A 17521-nucleotide genomic window follows, 5' to 3' on the forward strand; every position below is an offset into this window, starting at 1 on the left:
TAAATGCAAGTAAAACTACATGCATGCTCTTCAACCGATCACTGCCCGCACCTGCCCGCCCGTCCAGCATCACTATTCTGGACGGCTCTGACTTAGAATATGTGGATAACTACAAATACCTAGGTGTCTGGTTAGACTGTAAACTCTCCTTCCAGACTCACATTAAGCATCTCCAATCCAAAATGAAATCTAGAATCGGCTTCCTAATTCGCAACAAAGCATCCTTCACTTATGCTGCCAAACATACCCTCGTAAAACTGACCATCCTATCGATCCTCGACTTCGGCGAAGTCATTTACAAAATAGCCTCCAACACCCTACTCAACAAATTGGATGCAGTCTATCACAGTGCCATCCGTTTTGTCACCAAAGCCCCATATACTACCCACCACTGCGACCTGTACGCTCTCGTTGGCTGGCCCTCGCTTCACTCTGTTCGCCAAACCCACTGGCTCCAGGTCATCTACAAGTCTCTGCTAGGTAAAGCATCGCCTTATCTCAGCTCACTGGTCACCATAGCAGCACCCTCTCGTAGCACCCGCTCCAGCAGGTATATCTCACTGGTCACCCCCAAAGCCAATTCATCCTTTGGCCGCCTTTCCTTCCAGTTCTCTGCTGCCAATGACTGGAACGAACTGCAAAAATCACTGAAGCTGGAGACTCATATCTCCCTCACTAGCTTTAATTAAGCACCAGCTGTCAGAGAAGCTCACAGATCACTGCACCTATACATAGCCAATCTGTAAACAGCCCATCCAACTACCTCATCCCCATAGTGTATTTATTTATTTATCTTGCTCCTTTGCTCCTTTGCACCCCAGTATCTCTACTTGCACATTCATCTTCTGCACATGTACCATTCCAGTGTTTAATTGCTATATTATAATTACTTTGCCACCATGGCCTAGTTATTGCCTTAACTCCATTATCTTACCTCATTCGCACTCACTGTATATAGACTTTTTGTTTTATTTTTTTCTACTGAATTATTGACTGTATGTTTGTTTATTCCATGTGTAACTCTGTGTTGTTGTATGTGTCGAACTGCTATGCTTTATCTTGGCTAGGTCGCAGTCGCAAATGAGAACTTGTTCTCAACTAGTCTACCTGGTTAAAAAAAGGTGAAATAAAAAAATATATATATTTACATACTTTACTGCATATTCAACACTCATACATTCAACACTAGCACCAAGGGTAATGAGGTAATCTTAATCTCTGCCACTGGCAGATAGAGATACAGTACACTATTGAATAACACAGAGAGCTATACAGTATGTATACAGGGACAGACAGAGACAGACACATATGAAGACACAGAGACACTCACACATAGACATATGCATGAATGGCAGACAGACAGACAGTTAGGCAACCAGACAGACAGCCAAACAGGCAGCAAGTCAGGCAGCTACATAGCCAGCCAGCCACAGAGCCAGCCAGTTACATAACCAGCCAATCAGCTACATAACCAGACAGCCACACAGTCAGCCAGCCAGCCAGCCAATCAGCCAGCCACAAAGCCAGCCAGCCAGCCGGCCACATAGCCAGTCAGCCACAGAACTAGCCAGCAAGCCAGCCAGCTAGCCAGACATGGACAGACAGCTATCAGACTTACCATTGGCACAGCCTTTGAGACGAGCCCCTCTGACCGGTGCCCTCTGTAGGTCAGCCTTGACCCGAGCCTTCAGTCCCCCTGTCTCCTTCTGCATGGAGCTGAGAGCATCGCTCACAGTGTTCACCACCTTCACCATGTTGATTTGGCTCTCAGACAGTAGCTGCAATACACACAGTATTAACAATTAGTTAACCCCAACTTGTGGACTTGTTTAAGTGATGTTGTGCAGTTTGTTGCTAACGTTACTTTGCTACCTTGCTACCTGCCACTTTGCTCCCTGCTACGTTTTTTACTTTTTAATTACCGCTTTATATTTTTATTTTTTCCCTCATTAACTTTTTTCATTCAGCTTTTTCTCCCCGGATGCTTTATCTGGGCATGGTTCAACAGGACCTCCACCAGCTGAAGCTGTAGTAACATTAACATTATGCCTTCTAATTGCAGTCGCTATAATCATAATATACAAGAGAACGATTGCCTTATGGTGAGGATAGCTGTGCAGCAAGCCCAGCTTCAGACACAATCATTAGGCAAGGGTAATTTAAGTGTAGGAAAGGATGAAACAGCGTCTGTGCCACCTATAAGTACAAATAATAGAATAAATCCCCTCGCACAGTCCACACAGCCGGACAATTTTCTCATGGCTTCTGGAAGGAAATGCTGTAGGAATCCTCAACCGGTGTCGCTCATTCAGCCAACAGAAACTTTCAACCGGTTCTCCCCATTAAGCAACAAGTCGGAGTCAGAGTCCGAGTCTTCTCTGGTCTTGCCTCCACCCGTTACTGGGTCTGAGACGCCGAAGCCTCCCACCATTAGCTCTGACAAATTTAAAACCCTAGTCATTGGTGACTCCATTACCTGCAATATTAGACTTAAAAATAATAATCCAGCGATCATACACTGTTTACCAGGGGGCAGGGCTACCGACGTTAAGGCTGATCTGAAGATGGTGCTGGCTAAGGCTAAAACTGGCGAGTGTAGAGTATAGGAATATTGTCATCCACATCGGCACCAACGATGTTAGAATGAAACAGTCAAAGGTCACCAAGCGCAACATAGGTTCAGCGAGTAAATCAGCTTGAAAGATGTGTTGGCATCGAGTAATTGTCTCTGGCCCCCTCCCAGTTAGGGGGAGTGATGAGCTCTACAGCAGAGGCTCACAACTCAATCGCTGGTTGAAAACGGTTTTCTGCCCCTCCCAAAAGATAGAATTTGTAGATCATTGGCCCTCTTGCTGGGACTCACCCACAAACAGGACCAAGCCTGGCCTGCTGTGGAGTGATGGACTCCATCCTAGCTGGAGGGGTGCTCTCATCTTATCTATGAACATAGACAGGGCTCTAACTCCTCTAGCTCCACAATGAGATAGGGTGCAGGCCAGGCAGCAGGCTGTTAGCCAGCCTGCCAGCTTAGTGGAGTCTGCCACTAGCACAGTCAGTGTAGTCAGCTCAGCTATCCCCATTGAGACCGAGTCTGTGCCACGATCTAGGTTGGGCAAAAATAAACATGGCCGTGTTTGCCTTAGCAATCTCACTGGAATAAAAACCTCCTCCATTCCTGTAATTATTGAAAGAGATTGTGATATATCACATCTCAAAATAGGGCTGCTTAATGTTAGATCCCTAACTTCCAAGGTAGTTATAGTCAATGAACTAATCACTGATCATAATCTTGATGTGATTGGCCTGACTGAAACATGGCTTAAGCCTGATGAATTTACTGTGTTAAATGAGGCCTCTCCTCCTGGTTACACTAGTGACCATATCCCCCGTGTATCCCGCAAAGGCGGAGGTGTTGCTAACATTTACGATAGCAAATTTCTATTTACCTCCCAAAAAATGACTGCGTTTTCATCTTTTGAGCTTCTGGTCATGAAATCTATGCAGACTACTCAATCGCTTTTTATAGCTACTGTTGGACCGAGATTTGTCCCAAGGAATACATATTGTGGATCTTAATGTTATTCCTCATAATCTGGGACTATTTGGTATTTTATTAGGATCCCCATTAGCTGTTGCAAAAGCAGCAGCTACTCTTCCTGGGGTCCACACAAAACATGAAACATAATAAAGAATGACATAATACAGAACATCATTAGACAAGAACAGCTCAAGGACAGAACTACATACATTTTTAAAAAGGCACATGTATCCTACATATCAATGCATTCACACAAACTATCTAGGTAAAATAGGGGAGCGGCGTTGTGGCGCGAGGTTTTGATTTATCTGTTTTTTTTAAACCAGGTTTGCTGTTTATTTGAGCAATATGAGATGGAAGGAAGTTCCATGCAATAAGGGCTCTATATAATACTGTATGTTTTCTTGCATTTGTTCTGGATTTGGGGACTATGAAAAGACCCCTGGTGGGATGTCTGGTGGGATAAGTGTGTGTGTAAGTTTACTTTGCAAACAATTTGGGATTTTCAACACATTAATGTTTCTTAAAAAAAAGAAGTGATGCAGTCAGTCTCTCCTCAACTCTTAGCCAATAGAGACTGGCATGCATAGTATTTATATCAGCCCTCAAATTACAATTAAGAGCAAAACGTGCCCGCTCTGTTCTGGGCTAGCTGCAACAACTAGGTTTTGCTTGCCGCACTGGACCACACGACTGGACAATAATCAAGATTAGACAAAACTAGAGCCTGCGAAACCTGCTTTTTGGAGTGTGGTGTCAAAAAATCAGAGCATCTCTTTATTACGGCTAGACCTCTCCCCATCTTTGCAACCATTGAAACTATATGTTTTGACCATGATGGCTTACAATCTAAGGTAATGCCAAGGAATTTAGTCTCCTCAACTTGTTCAACAGCCACACCATTCATTACCAGATTCAGCTGGTAGGTCTAGCACTTAACCTGTTTGGGCTAGGGGGCAGTATTTTCACGGCCGGATGAAAAACGTACCCAAATTAAACAGGTAACTACTCTGGCCCAGAAACGAGAATATGCATATTATTAGTAGATTTGGATAGAAAACACTCTGAAGTTTCTAAAACTGTTTGAATGGTGTCTGTGAGTATAATAGAACTCATATGGCAGGCAAAAACATGAGAAAAAGTCAACCAGGAAGCGGAGGATCTGAGAATTGTAGTTCTTCTTTCTAGTCCCGTTCGAAACTACAGTATCTGTGGGGTTACGTTGCACTTCCTAAGGCTTCCATTGGCTGTCAAAAGCCTTCAGAAAGTTGTTTCAGCCTTCTCCTGTTACTGGGCAGACAATAGGAGCTCAGTTTCTGAGTGGACTGCCTGTGGACAAAGGGATTGGATATGCGCAGTCACGCGAGCACGCCGTTCCTTCTTTTTCTCCTTGAATGAATACGCTATTGTCCGGTTGGAATATTATGGCAATTTTACATAAAAAATACCATAAAGATTGATTTTAAACAGCGTTTGACATGCTTCTAAGTACGGTAATGAAACATTTTGACTTTTCGTCTCTGGTACCGCGCTCGCGCTTTATGCCTTTGGATAGTGCTCTGAACGCACGAACAAAACGGAGGTATTTGGACATAAATATGTATTATTTCGAACAAAAACAACATCTCTTGTGGAAGTAGCAGTCCTGGGAGTGCATTCTGATGAAGATCAGCAAAGGTAAGAGAATATTTCTAATACTAATTCTGAGTTTAGGTTGCCCCGAACTTGGCGGGTGTCTGTATAGCTCTCTGTGATGGCTGAGCTATGTACTCAGAATATTGAAAAATGTGCTTTCTCCGTAAAGCTATTTTAAAATCTGACAAAGCAGTTGCATCCAGGAGTAGTCTATCTATAATTTTTTTAATAATTGTTATATATTTTGTCAACGTTTATGATGAGTATTTTTGTAAATTGATGTGCACATTTACCAGCCGTTTTGGTGAGTATACATTTTCTGAACATCACGCGCCAATGTAAAATGCGGTTTTTGGATATAAATATGAACTTTATTGAACAAAACATACATGTATTGTGTAACATAATGTCCTAGGAGTGTCATCTGATGGAAATCGTCAAAGGTTAGTGCTTCATTTAGCTGTGTTTTGGGTTTTATTGACACATGTCCTTGCTTGGAAAATGGCTGTGTGATTATTTTTGTCTATGTACTCTCCTAACATAATCTAATGTTTTTCTTTAGCTGTAAAGCCTTTTTGAAATCGGACAATGTGGTTACATCAAGGAGAAGTGTATCTTTAAAATGGTGTAAAATAGTTGTATGTTTGAGAAAGTTGAATTATGACATTTTGTTGTTTTTGAATTTGCCGCCCTGATATTTCACTGGCTGTGTCCCGCAGGTGGGATGCTAGCGTCCCACGTAGCCCATAGAAGTTAAGGAATGATTTGTACCAAATACAATGCTCTTAGTTTTAGAGATGTTCAGGACCAGTTTATTACTGGCCACCCATTCCAAAACAGACTGCAACTCTTTGCAGTGACTTCATTAGCTGTAGTTGCTGATGCGTATATGGTTAAATTATCAGCATACATGGACACACACGCTTTGTTTAATGCCAGTGGCAGGTCATTGGTAAAAATAGAAAAGAGTAGAGGGCCGAAAGAGCTGCCCTGCGGTACACCACACTTTACATGTTTGACATAAAAGACACTTCCATTAAAGAAAACCCTTTGAGTTCTATTAGATAGATAGCTCTGAATCCACAATATGGCAGAGGTTGAAAAGCCTCAGCACTTAAGTTTTTTCAACAACAGGTTATGCTCAATAATATCAAAGGCTGCACTGAAATCTAACAGTACAGCTCCAACAATCTTCTTGTTATCAATTTCTTTCAACCAATCATCAGTCATTTGTGTCAGTGCAGTACATGTTGAGTGCCCTTCTCTATAAGCATGCTGAAAGTCTGTTGTTAATTTGTTTATAGAGAAATAGCGTCACACTGGCATAAAGGGTTGGGAGACAGGCGTAGGAATGCATAATAGGGTTTTCTATTACACCCAAATGATGGTGTGCCGTGTACAGGCACGGGGACGAAGACCAAAGAAACACTATACAAAACACAGGGCAGAAACCCAAACAAAAGAGCGAGGAGTACCTCCAATAAATAACACAAGTGCACAATGATTATCACACGGGACAAGACCCATAATCCTATACGCAATCCACAATGGCACGAAAGCCAAAACACACAGCACAGGTACTCACACGACCAACAGTCATAGTAACAATAATCGACAGGACAATGGTAAACCAAGGACACACTTATAAAATTACTAATAACTGGGAATAGGGGCCAGGTGTGCCTATTGAAAGTTCTGGAGGGATCCGTGACAAGTAGCATTGTATTTGGTCAAACACTATTTTTTCCAACAGTTTGCTAAGAGCTGGCAGCAAGCTTATAGGTCTGCTGTTAGAACCAGTAAAGGCCGATTTACCACTCTTGGGTAGCGGAATTACTTTGGCTTCCCTCCAGGCCTGAGGACAAAGACTTTTCTCTAGGCTCAGATTAAAAATATGACAGATAGGAATGGCTATAGAGTCAGCTACCATCCTCAGTAGCTTTCCATCTAAGATGTCAATGCCAGGGGGTTTGTCATTATTGATCGTTAACAATACTTTTTCCACCTCTCCCACACTAACTTTACAAAATTCAAACTTGCACTGCTTTTCTTTCATTATTAGTTGTTTTATGCATGAATATAATTGCTCACTGTTTGCCGTGGGCATTTCCTGCCTAATTTTGCCCACTTTGCCAATGAAATAATAATTAAAATAATTGGCAACATCAAATGGTTTTGTGATGAATAAGCCATCTGATTCGATGAAAGATGGATTTGAATTTGTCTTTCTGCCCATAATTTAATTTAAAGAACTCCAAAGTTTTTTTTCCATCATTCTTTATATCATTGATCTTGGCTAAATAATAACATTTCTTCTTCTTTCTGTTGAGTTTAGTCACATAATTTCTCAATTTGCAGTAAGTAAGCCAGTCAGATGTACATCCAGACTTATTAGACATTCCTTTTGCCCCCTCTCTTTCAACCATACAGTTTTTCAATTCCTCATCAATCCATGGATCGTTAACTGTACTAACATTCAGTTTCTTAACAGGTGCATGTTTATCAATAATTGGAAGAAGCAATTGCATAAATTCATCAAGTGCAGCGTCTGGATGCTACTCATTTATTTTTTATTTTATTTTTTCACCTTTATTTAACCAGGTAAGCTAGTTGAGAACAAGTTCTAATTTACAACTGCGACCTGGCCAAGATAAAGCAAAGCAGTGCGACAGAAACATCAACACATTGTTACATGGAATAAACAAGCGTACAGTCAATAACACAATAGAAAAAAAAGAATGTCTATATACAGTGTGGAAATGGCATAAGGAGGTATGGCAATAAATAGTAGTAGCAAAGTAATTACAATTTAGCAGATTAACACTGGAGTGATAGATGAGCAGATGATCATGAGAAGATGGTGTGTGCGTAGTGATACTGGTGTGCAAAAGAGCAGCAAAGTAAATAAAAACAATATGGGGATGAGGTAGGTAGATTGGGTAGGCTATTTACAGATGGACTATGTACAGCTGCAGCGATCGGTTAGCTGCTCAGATAGCTGATGTTTAAAGTTAGTGAGGGAAATGTAAGACTCCAGCTTCAGCGATTTTTGCAATTCGTTCCAGTCACTGGCAGCAGAGAACTGGAAGGAAAGGCGGCCAAAGCAGGTGTTGGCTTTGGGGATGACCAGTGAGATATACCTGCTGGAGCGCGTGCTACGGGTGGGTGTTGTTATCGTGACCAGTGAGCTGAGATAAGGTGGAGCTTTACCTAGCATAGACTTGAAGATGACCTGGAGCCAGTGGGTCTGGTGACGAATATGTAGCGAGGGCCAGTCGACTAGAGCATACAGGTCACAGTGGTGGGTGGTATAAGGCGCATTGGTAACAAAACGGATGGCACTGTGATAGACTGCATCCAATTTCCTGACTAGAGTATTGAAAGCTATTTTGTAGATGACATCGCCGAAGTCGAGGATCGGTAGGATAGTCAGTTTTACTAGGGTAAGTTTGGCGGCGTGAGTGAAGGAGGCTTTGTTGCGAAATAGAAAGCCGATTCTAGATTTGATTTTGGATTGGAGATGTTTGATATGAGTCTGGAAGGAGAGTTTACAGTCTAGCCAGACACCTAGGTATTTGTAGTTGTCCACGTATTCTAGGTCAGAACCGTCCAGAGGAGTGATGCAAGTCGGGCTGGCGGGTGCGGGTAGCGAACAGTTGAAAAGCATGCATTTAGTTTTGCTAGCGTTAAAGAGCAGTTGGAGGCCACGGAAGGAGTGTCATATGGCATTGAAGCTCGTTTGGAGGTTAGTTAACACAGTGTCCAAAGAAGGGCCAGATGTATACAGAATGGTGTCATCTGCGTAGAGGTGGATCAGGGAATCACCCGCAGCAAGAGTGACATCTTTGATATATACAGAGAAAAGAGTCGGCCCGAGAATTGAACCCTGTGGTACCCCCATAGAGACAGCCAGAGGTCCGGACAACAGGCCCTCCGATTTTACACACTGACCTCTATCTGCGAAGTAGTTGGTGAACCGGGCGAGGCAGTCATTTGGGAAACCAAGGCTATTGAGTCTGCCAATAAGAATACGGTGATTGACAGAGTCGAAAGCCTTGGCCAGGTCGATGAAGACAGTACTGTCTTTTATTGATGGCGGTTATGATATCGTTTAGTACCTTGAGTGTGGCTGAGGTGCACCAATGACCAGCTCGGAAACCGGATTGCACAGCGGAGAAGGAACGGTGGGATTCGAAATGGTCAGAGATCTGTTTATTAACATGGCTTTCAAAGACTTTAGAAAGGCAGGGTAGAATGGATATAGGTCTGTAACAGTTTGGGTCTAGAGTGTAACCCTCTTTGAAGAGGGGGATGACCACGGCAGCTTTCCAATCTTTAGGGATCTCGGACGAAATGAAAGAGAGGTTGAACAGACTGGTAATAGGGGATAGTTTTAGAAAGAGAGGGTCCAGATCGTCTAGCCCAGCTGATTTGTACGGGTCCAGGTTTTGCAGCTCGTTCAGAACATCTGCGATCTGGATTTGGGTGAAGGAGAAGCTGGGGAGGCTCGGGCAAGTAGCTGCGAGGGGTGCAGAGCTGTTGGCTGGAGTTGGGGTAGCCAGGAGGAAAGCTAGGTAGCTACCAATAACTTTCCAATATACTTTTAAACAACAAACTTTCCAAACAAACAAAACGGAGCTCGTCCTCATTCCGCGTACAACAGGAAGTGATGATGCCGTGTGATGGATTGGGGGATATAGAAATAAATACAGAAAGAAACACCGTAAGGTGCTTTTGGAGCACCTTATGTTTGCAATCGCAACAAATAATCTGCTCAGGCCCCAACCAAGGATCATCAAAAGCTGTGCAATAAATTCTCGGACAATCAAAGATTCCTAGATGCCCTTCCAGACTCCCTCCACCTACCCAAGGAGTTAACCACCTAACTGAGGATCTCAATTTAACCTTGCATAATACCCTAGATGCAGTCTCACCCCTTAAAACAAAAACATTTGTCATAAGAAACTAGCTCCCTGGTATACAGAAAATACCCGAGCCCTGAAGCCCCTACGGAGCTGTGAAGGGAACGGCACCTCCATACCTTCAGGCTCTGATCAGGCCCTACACCCAAACAAGGGTACTGCGTTCATCCACCTCTGGCCTGCTGGCCCCCCTACCTCTGAGGAAGCACAGTTCCCGCTCAGCCCAGTCAAAACTGTTCGCTGCTCTGGCACCCCAATGGTGGAACAAGCTCCCTCACGACGCCAGGACAGCGGAGTCAATCACCACCTTCCGGAGACACCTGAAACCCCACCTCTTTAAGGAATACCTAGGATAGGATAAAGTAATCCTTCTAACCCCCCCCCCCCCCCCTTAAAAGATTTAGATGCACTATTGTAAAGTGGTTGTTCCACTGGATATCATAAGGTGAATGCACCAATTTGTAAGTCGCTCTGGATAAGAGCGTCTGCTAAATGACTTAAATGTAAATGTAAATGTCTGAAGCAAGCTTCCAGAAATGGAAATGGCGTTACACCAAACTGGAAGTCTTCCGACTAGCTTGGAAAGACAGTAACATGCAGTACCGAAGAGCCCTCACTGCTGCTCGATCATCCTATTTTTCCAACTTAACCTGTTGGGTCTAGGGGGCAGCATTTGCACGTCTGGATAAAAAAAATGTACCCGATTTAATCTGGTTACTAATCCTACCCAGTAACTAGAATATGCATATACTTATTATATATGGATAGAAAACACTCTAAAGTTTCCAAAACTGTTTGAATGGTGTCTGTGAGTATAACAGAACTCATTTGGCAGGCAAAACCCTGAGACATTTTCTGACAGGAAGTGGATACCTGATGTGTTGTATTGACTTTAAAGCTATCCCATTGAAAGACACAGGGGTTTAGGAATATTTTGGCACTTCCTATTGCTTCCACTAGATGTCACCAGCCTTTACAAAGTGTTTTGAGTCTTCTGGAGGGAGATCTGACCGAACAAGAGCCATGGAACGGTGATGTCCCATTAGACACCTGGCGCGCTACTTCATGTTGGGTACCCTCGTTCCAATACGTTATAAAAGGCTATGCATTCGTCCACCTTGAATATTATTCATGTTCTGGTTAAAAAAGGCCCTAATGATTTATGCTATACAACGTTTGACATGTTTGAACGAACGGAAATATATTTTTTCCCCTCGTTCATGACGAGAAGTCCGGCTGGCTTACATCATGTGCTAACGAGACGGAGATTTTTGGACATAAATGATGAGCTTTTTTGAACAAAACTACATTCGTTATGGACCTGTGATACCTGGAAGTGACATCTGATGAAGAGAATCAAAGGTAATGGATTATTTACATAGTATTTTCGATTTTAGATCTCCCCAACATGACGTCTAGTCTGTATCGCAACGCGTATTTTTCTGGGCACAGTGCTCAGATTATTGCAAAGTGTGATTTCCCAGTAAGGTTATTTTTAAATCTGGCAAGTTGATTGCGTTCAAAAGATGTAAATCTATAATTCTTTAAATGACAATATAATATTTTAACAATGTTTTCTAATTTTAATTATTTAATTTCTGACGCTGACTTGACTGCCGGTTATTGGAGGGAAACGATTTCCTCAACATCAATGCCATAGTAAAACGCTGTTTTTGTATATAAATATGAACTTGATAGAACTAAAAATGCATGCATTGTCTAACATAATGTCCTAGGAGTGTCATCTGATGGAGATTGTAAAAGGTTAGTGTATCATTTTAGCTGGTTTTATGGTTTTGGTGACCCTGTCTTTGACTTGACAAAACATTACACACAACTCTTGTAAATGTACTGTCCTAACATACTCTAAATTTATGCTTTCGCCGTAAAACCTTTTTGAAATCGTAAAACGTGGTTAGATTAAGGAGATGTTTATCTTTCAAATGGTGTAACATAGTTGTATTTTTGAAAAATTTGAATTTTGACATTTATTTGGATTCAAATTTGCCGCTCTTGAAATGCACCTGCTGTTGATGGAGTGCACCACAGGTGGCACGCTAGCGTCCCACCTAGCCCCAAGAGGTTAACCTGTTTGGGCTAGGGGGCAGTATTGAGAATTTTGGAAAAAATATGTGCCCATTTTTAACTGCCTCCTACACCAACTCAGAAGCTAGAATATGCATATTATTGTTCAGGTTTGGATAGAAAACACCCTAAAGTTTCTAAAACTGTTTGAATGGTGTCTGTGAGTATAACAGAACTCCTATGGCAGGCAAAAACCTAACAAGGTTTCATGCAGGAAGTGGCCTGTCTGACAAGGAGTCGTGCGTCTTGCATCTGTTTATTGAAGAGTAAGGATCTTAGCTGTAACGTGACAATTCCCAGGGCTCCAATAGGCTCTCAGAAGCCGGGAAAATCCTGAAGGATGACGAGGCAGCCTCAGGCTGAAACAGATTATCACCTTATCCAAGTGGCCGATCAGAGGACCATTGAATGAGGCCTGTGCGCGATTAGCCCCCGTGGAGTATATTCATTAGGCTGTTTAGCTTATTGCAGATTCCCGGTCGGAATATTATCGCTTTTCTACGAGATAAATTGCATAAAAATTGATTTTAAACAGCGGTTGACATGCTTCGAAGTACGATAATGGAATATTTAGAATTTTTTTGTCACGTTCTGCGCCATGCGCACGACCGTGGATTTCCATTCTGATAGTGTCTAGAACGCACGAACAAAACGACGCTATTTGGATATAAAGATGGATTATTTGGGACCAAACCTACATTTGTTATTGAAGTAGAAGTCCTGGGAGTGCATTCTGACGAAGACAACAAAAGGTAATCAAACCTTTATAATAGTAAATCTGATATTGGTGAAGGCTAAACGTGCTGGGTGTCTAAATAGCTAGCCCTTGATGGCTGGGCTATGTACTTAGAATATTGCAAAATGTGCTTCATCCGAAAAGCTATTTTAAAATCGGACATATCGAGTGCATAGAGGAGTAATGTATCTATAATTCTTAAAATAATTGTTATGCTTTTTGTGAACGTTTATCGTGAGTAATTTAGTAAAATTGTTAGTAAATTCACCGGAAGTTTGCGGGGGGTATGCTAGTTCTGAACGTCACATGCTAATGTAAAAAGCTGTTTTTTGATATAAATATGAACTTGATTGAACAGACATGCATGTATTGTATAACATAATGTCCTAGGTGTGTCATCTGATGAAGATCATAAAAGGTTAGTGCTGCGTTTAGCTGTGGCTTTGGGTTTATGTGACATTGTATGCTAGCTTGAAAAATGGGTGTCTGATTATTTCTGGCTGGGCACTCTCCTGACATAATCTAATGTTTTCCTTTCGTTGTAAAGCCTTTTTGAAATCGGACAGTGTGGTTAGATAAACGAGAGTCTTGTCTTTAAATAGCTGTAAAATAGTCATATGTTTGAGAAATTGAAGTAATAGTATTTCAAACGATTCAAAAATCGCGCCACTGGATTAGACTGGCTGTTACGTAGGTGGGACGAATTCGTCCCGCCTAGCCCATAGAGGTTAATTGAGGAGAATCATTGGAAAGAAAATTATGGACTCCTCTTTAATTCTGCGTATTTCTCCAAAGCTCAGTTGTCCTGAGTCTGCACAACACTGTCAGGACCTAGGATCAAGGGAGACACTCAAGTGTTTTAATACAATATATCTTGACACATTGATGAAAATAGTCATGGCCTCTAAACCTTCAAGCTGCATACTGGACCCTATTCCAACTAAACTACTGAAAGAGCTGCTTCCTGTGCTTGGCCCTCCTATGTTGAATATAATAAACGGCTCCCTATCCACCGGATATTTGCCAAACTCACTAAAAGAGGCAGTAATAAAGCCTCTCTTGAAAAAGCCAAACCTTGACCCAGAAAATCAAAAAAACTAACAGCTTATCGAATCTCCCATTCCTCTCAAAAAATTTTGAAAAAGCTGTTGGGCGGCAACTCACTACCTTCCTGAAGACAAACAATATGCAGCATATCCCAAGGGCCCCAGCTTCTGCAGCCATTGTGAGGAGGATTCAGGAGGAGGATGCTGGTGAGCCATTAGCCCGACCCACAGAAACAAGAACTCCAATTAAGTGTGAGTGATGTTGTTGCATGTGTGTGTGTGTGTGTGTGTGTGTGTGTGTGTGTGTGTGTGTGTGTGTGTGTGTGTGTGTGTGTGTGTGTGTGTGTGTGTGTGTGTGTGTGTGTGTGTGTGTGTGTGCGTGTGTGTGTGTGTGTGTGTGTGTGTGTCTGACTCTCCTACCTTGGCCTGCTGTAACTACACTACCAGTCAAAAGTTTTAGAACACCTACTCATTCAAGGGTTTTTCTTTGTTTTTACTGTGTTCTACATTGTAGACATCAAAACTATGAAATAACATATATGGAATCATGTAGCAACCAAAAAAGTGTTAAACAAATCAAAATCTATTTAATATTTGAGATTATTCAAATAGCCACTCTTTGCCTTGATGACAGATTTGCACACGCTTGGCATTCTCTCAACCAGCTTTACCTGGAATGCTTTTCCAACAGTCTTGAAGGAGTTACCACATATGCTGAGCACTTGTTGGCTGCTTTTCATTCACTCTCCATTCCAACTCATCGCAAACCATCTTGGCGGTTGGAACCAAAAATATCCAATTTGGACTCCAGACCAAAAGACACATTTTCACCAGTCTAATGTTCATTGCTCGTGTTTCTTGGCCCAAGCAACTCTCTTCTTCTTATCAGTGTCCTTTAGTATTGGTTTCTTTGCAGCAATTCGACCATGAAGGCATGATTCACACAGTCTCCTCTGAAAGGTTGATGTTGAGATGTGTCTGTTACTTGAATTTCTGAGGCTGGTACCTCTACTGAACTTATCAGCAGAGGTAAGTCTGGGACTTCCATTCTCGTGAGAGCCAGTTTCATCATAGCGATTGATGTTTTTGCGACAGCACTTGAAGAAACTTTCAACGTTCTTGTAATATTCCGTATTGACTAAGCTTTATGTCTTAACTTGTTATGGATAGGGGGCAGTATTTTCACGGCCGGAAAAAAAACGTACCCGAATTAATCTATGCATATAATTAGTAGCTTTGGATAGAAAACACTCCAAATTTTCTAAAACTGTTTGAATGGTGTCTGTGAGTATAACAGAACTCAAATGGCAGGCCAAAACCTGAGAAGATTCTGTACAGGAAGTACCCTGTCTGACCATTTCTTGGCCTTCTTTGTCATCTCTATCCAAAACAGAGGATCTCTGCTGTAACGTGACACTTTCTAAGGCTCCCATAGGCTCTCAGAAGGCGCCAGAACGTTGAATGATGACTCTGCAGTCTCTGGCTGAAAAACAGTAGCGCATTTGGATAGTGGTCGATCTGAGAACAATGAGACGGGTGTGCGCATGCACGTGAAGAGGCCATTTTACATTTTCAGTCTTTGAACGAAAAAAACGACTCCCGGTCGGAATATTATCGCTATTTTACGAGAAAAATCGCATAAAAATTGATTTTAAACAGCGTTTGACATGCTTCGAAGTACGGTAATGGAATATTTTGAATTTTTTTGTCACGAAACGCGCCGGCGCGTCACCCTTCTTTACCCTTCGGATAGTGTCTTGAACGCACAAACAAAACGCCGCTATTTGGATATAACTATGGATTATTTGGAACCAAACCAACATTTGTTGTTGAAGTAGAAGTCCTGGGAGTGCATTCTGACGAAGAACAGCAAAGGTAATCCAATTTTTCTTATAGTAAATCTGAGTTTGGTGAGTACCAAACTTGGTGGGTATCAAAATAGCTAGCCTGTGATGGCCGGGCTATCTACTCAGAATATTGCAAAATGTGCTTTCACCGAAAAGCTATTTTAAAATCGGACACCGCGATTGCATAAAGGAGTTCTGTATCTATAATTCTTAAAATAATTGTTATGTTTTTTGTGAACGTTTATCGTAAGTAATTTAGTAAATTCACCGGAAGTGTTCGGTGGGAATGCTAGTTCTGAACGTCACATGCTAATGTAAAAAGCTGTTTTTTTATATAAATATGAACTTGATTGAACAAAACATGCATGTATTATATAACATAATGTCCTAGGAGTGTCATCTGATGAAGATCATCAAAGGTTAGTGCTGCATTTAGCTGTGGTTTTGGTTTTTGTGACATTATATGCTAGCTTGAAAAATGGGTGTCTGATTATTTCTGGCTGGGTACTCTCCTTACATAATCTAATGTTTTGCTTTCGTTGTAAAGCCTTTTTGAAATTGGACAGTGTGGTTAGATAAAGGAGAGTATTGTCTTTAAAATGGTGTAAAATAGTCATATGTTTGAAAAATTGAAGTTTTCAGATTTTCGAGGAGTTTGTATTTCGAGCCACGCCCTATCATTGGATATTGGAGCGGTGTTCCGCTAGCGGAACGTCTAGATGTAAGAGGTTAAAGTAATGATGAACTGTCGTTTCTTTTTGCTTATTTGAGCTGTTCTTGACATAATATGGACTTGGTCTTTAACCAAATAGTGCTATCTTCTCTATTCCCCCTACCTTGTCACAACACAACTGATTGGCTCAAACTCATTAAGAAGGAAAGAAATTCCACATATTAACTTTTAAGAAGGCACACCTGTTAATTGAAATGCATTCCAGTTGACAACCTCATGAAGCTGGTTGAGAGAATGCCAAGAGTGAAAAAAGCTAGGTAAAGGGTGGCTATTTGAATAATCTCAAATATTAAATATATTTTAATTTGTTTAACACTTTTTTTTTGTTGTAGAAAATAGTAAAAATAAAGAAAAACCCTTGAATGAGAAGATGTTCTCAAACGTTTGACCGGTAGTGTATATATGTGAGCGAGTGAGATGTAACATTACAGAACTAAGTGTTTTCATCATTCTAGATTTTAGCCGGTAGCAACAAGAAGAAGCGCTGTGATGTGTGTGGACCCATTAGGACAGGAAGACACAGTGCATATACATCAAGTGCAAGAAATACATTTGCAACACACACACAGTAAAACTCTGTCCCTCATGCAATGTGTAGACTGGCCTTAACCTATTTAATCCCATCGGTCACAATAGTGAAAAACAATAGTAAAAAACGTTTTCAGTTATAAGGCTCTAAAAATTTTACTGAATGATATATCAATGCATTTCCAGCAAATATTGAAATAATAAAGGCTCTTAATGAAATATGTGCAGGGTCACATGTTTAGTGTAAATTGTCACATGACCAGAGCTGTTTACTTCCTGGTTGCACCATGAGAAGAGGATGGCTGCATCAAAGCTCCCAAACAAAAGGTTAGTAAAGTATGTTAACATAAAGATAGGACAAAGATTTTTGGTACACATCTTTAAGGTGTCTAGTATTGATATATGCATTTGCAATTACTCAACTTTGTTCAGTGTGGTCATAGAATGTGTA

General features: G+C 41.4%; 1 protein-coding gene across 2 annotated transcripts in view; it reads right to left on the reverse strand.

Moving 5' to 3' along the window:
• The window catches only part of LOC106568645 (fibrinogen C domain-containing protein 1), a 258727-nt gene that overhangs the window by 152795 nt on the left and 88411 nt on the right, over positions 1-17521 (reverse strand). For both annotated transcript variants that reach the window (XM_014139159.3, XM_014139143.3), the window contains one exon: positions 1619-1778. In XM_014139159.3, the coding sequence (XP_013994634.1) occupies positions 1619-1778 (160 nt within the window). The remainder of the gene's footprint in view (positions 1-1618; positions 1779-17521) is intronic.

The sequence above is a fragment of the Salmo salar genome, chromosome 01, assembly GCF_965601325.2.
Source record: "Salmo salar chromosome 01, fSalSal1, whole genome shotgun sequence".
NCBI lineage: Eukaryota > Metazoa > Chordata > Actinopteri > Salmoniformes > Salmonidae > Salmo > Salmo salar.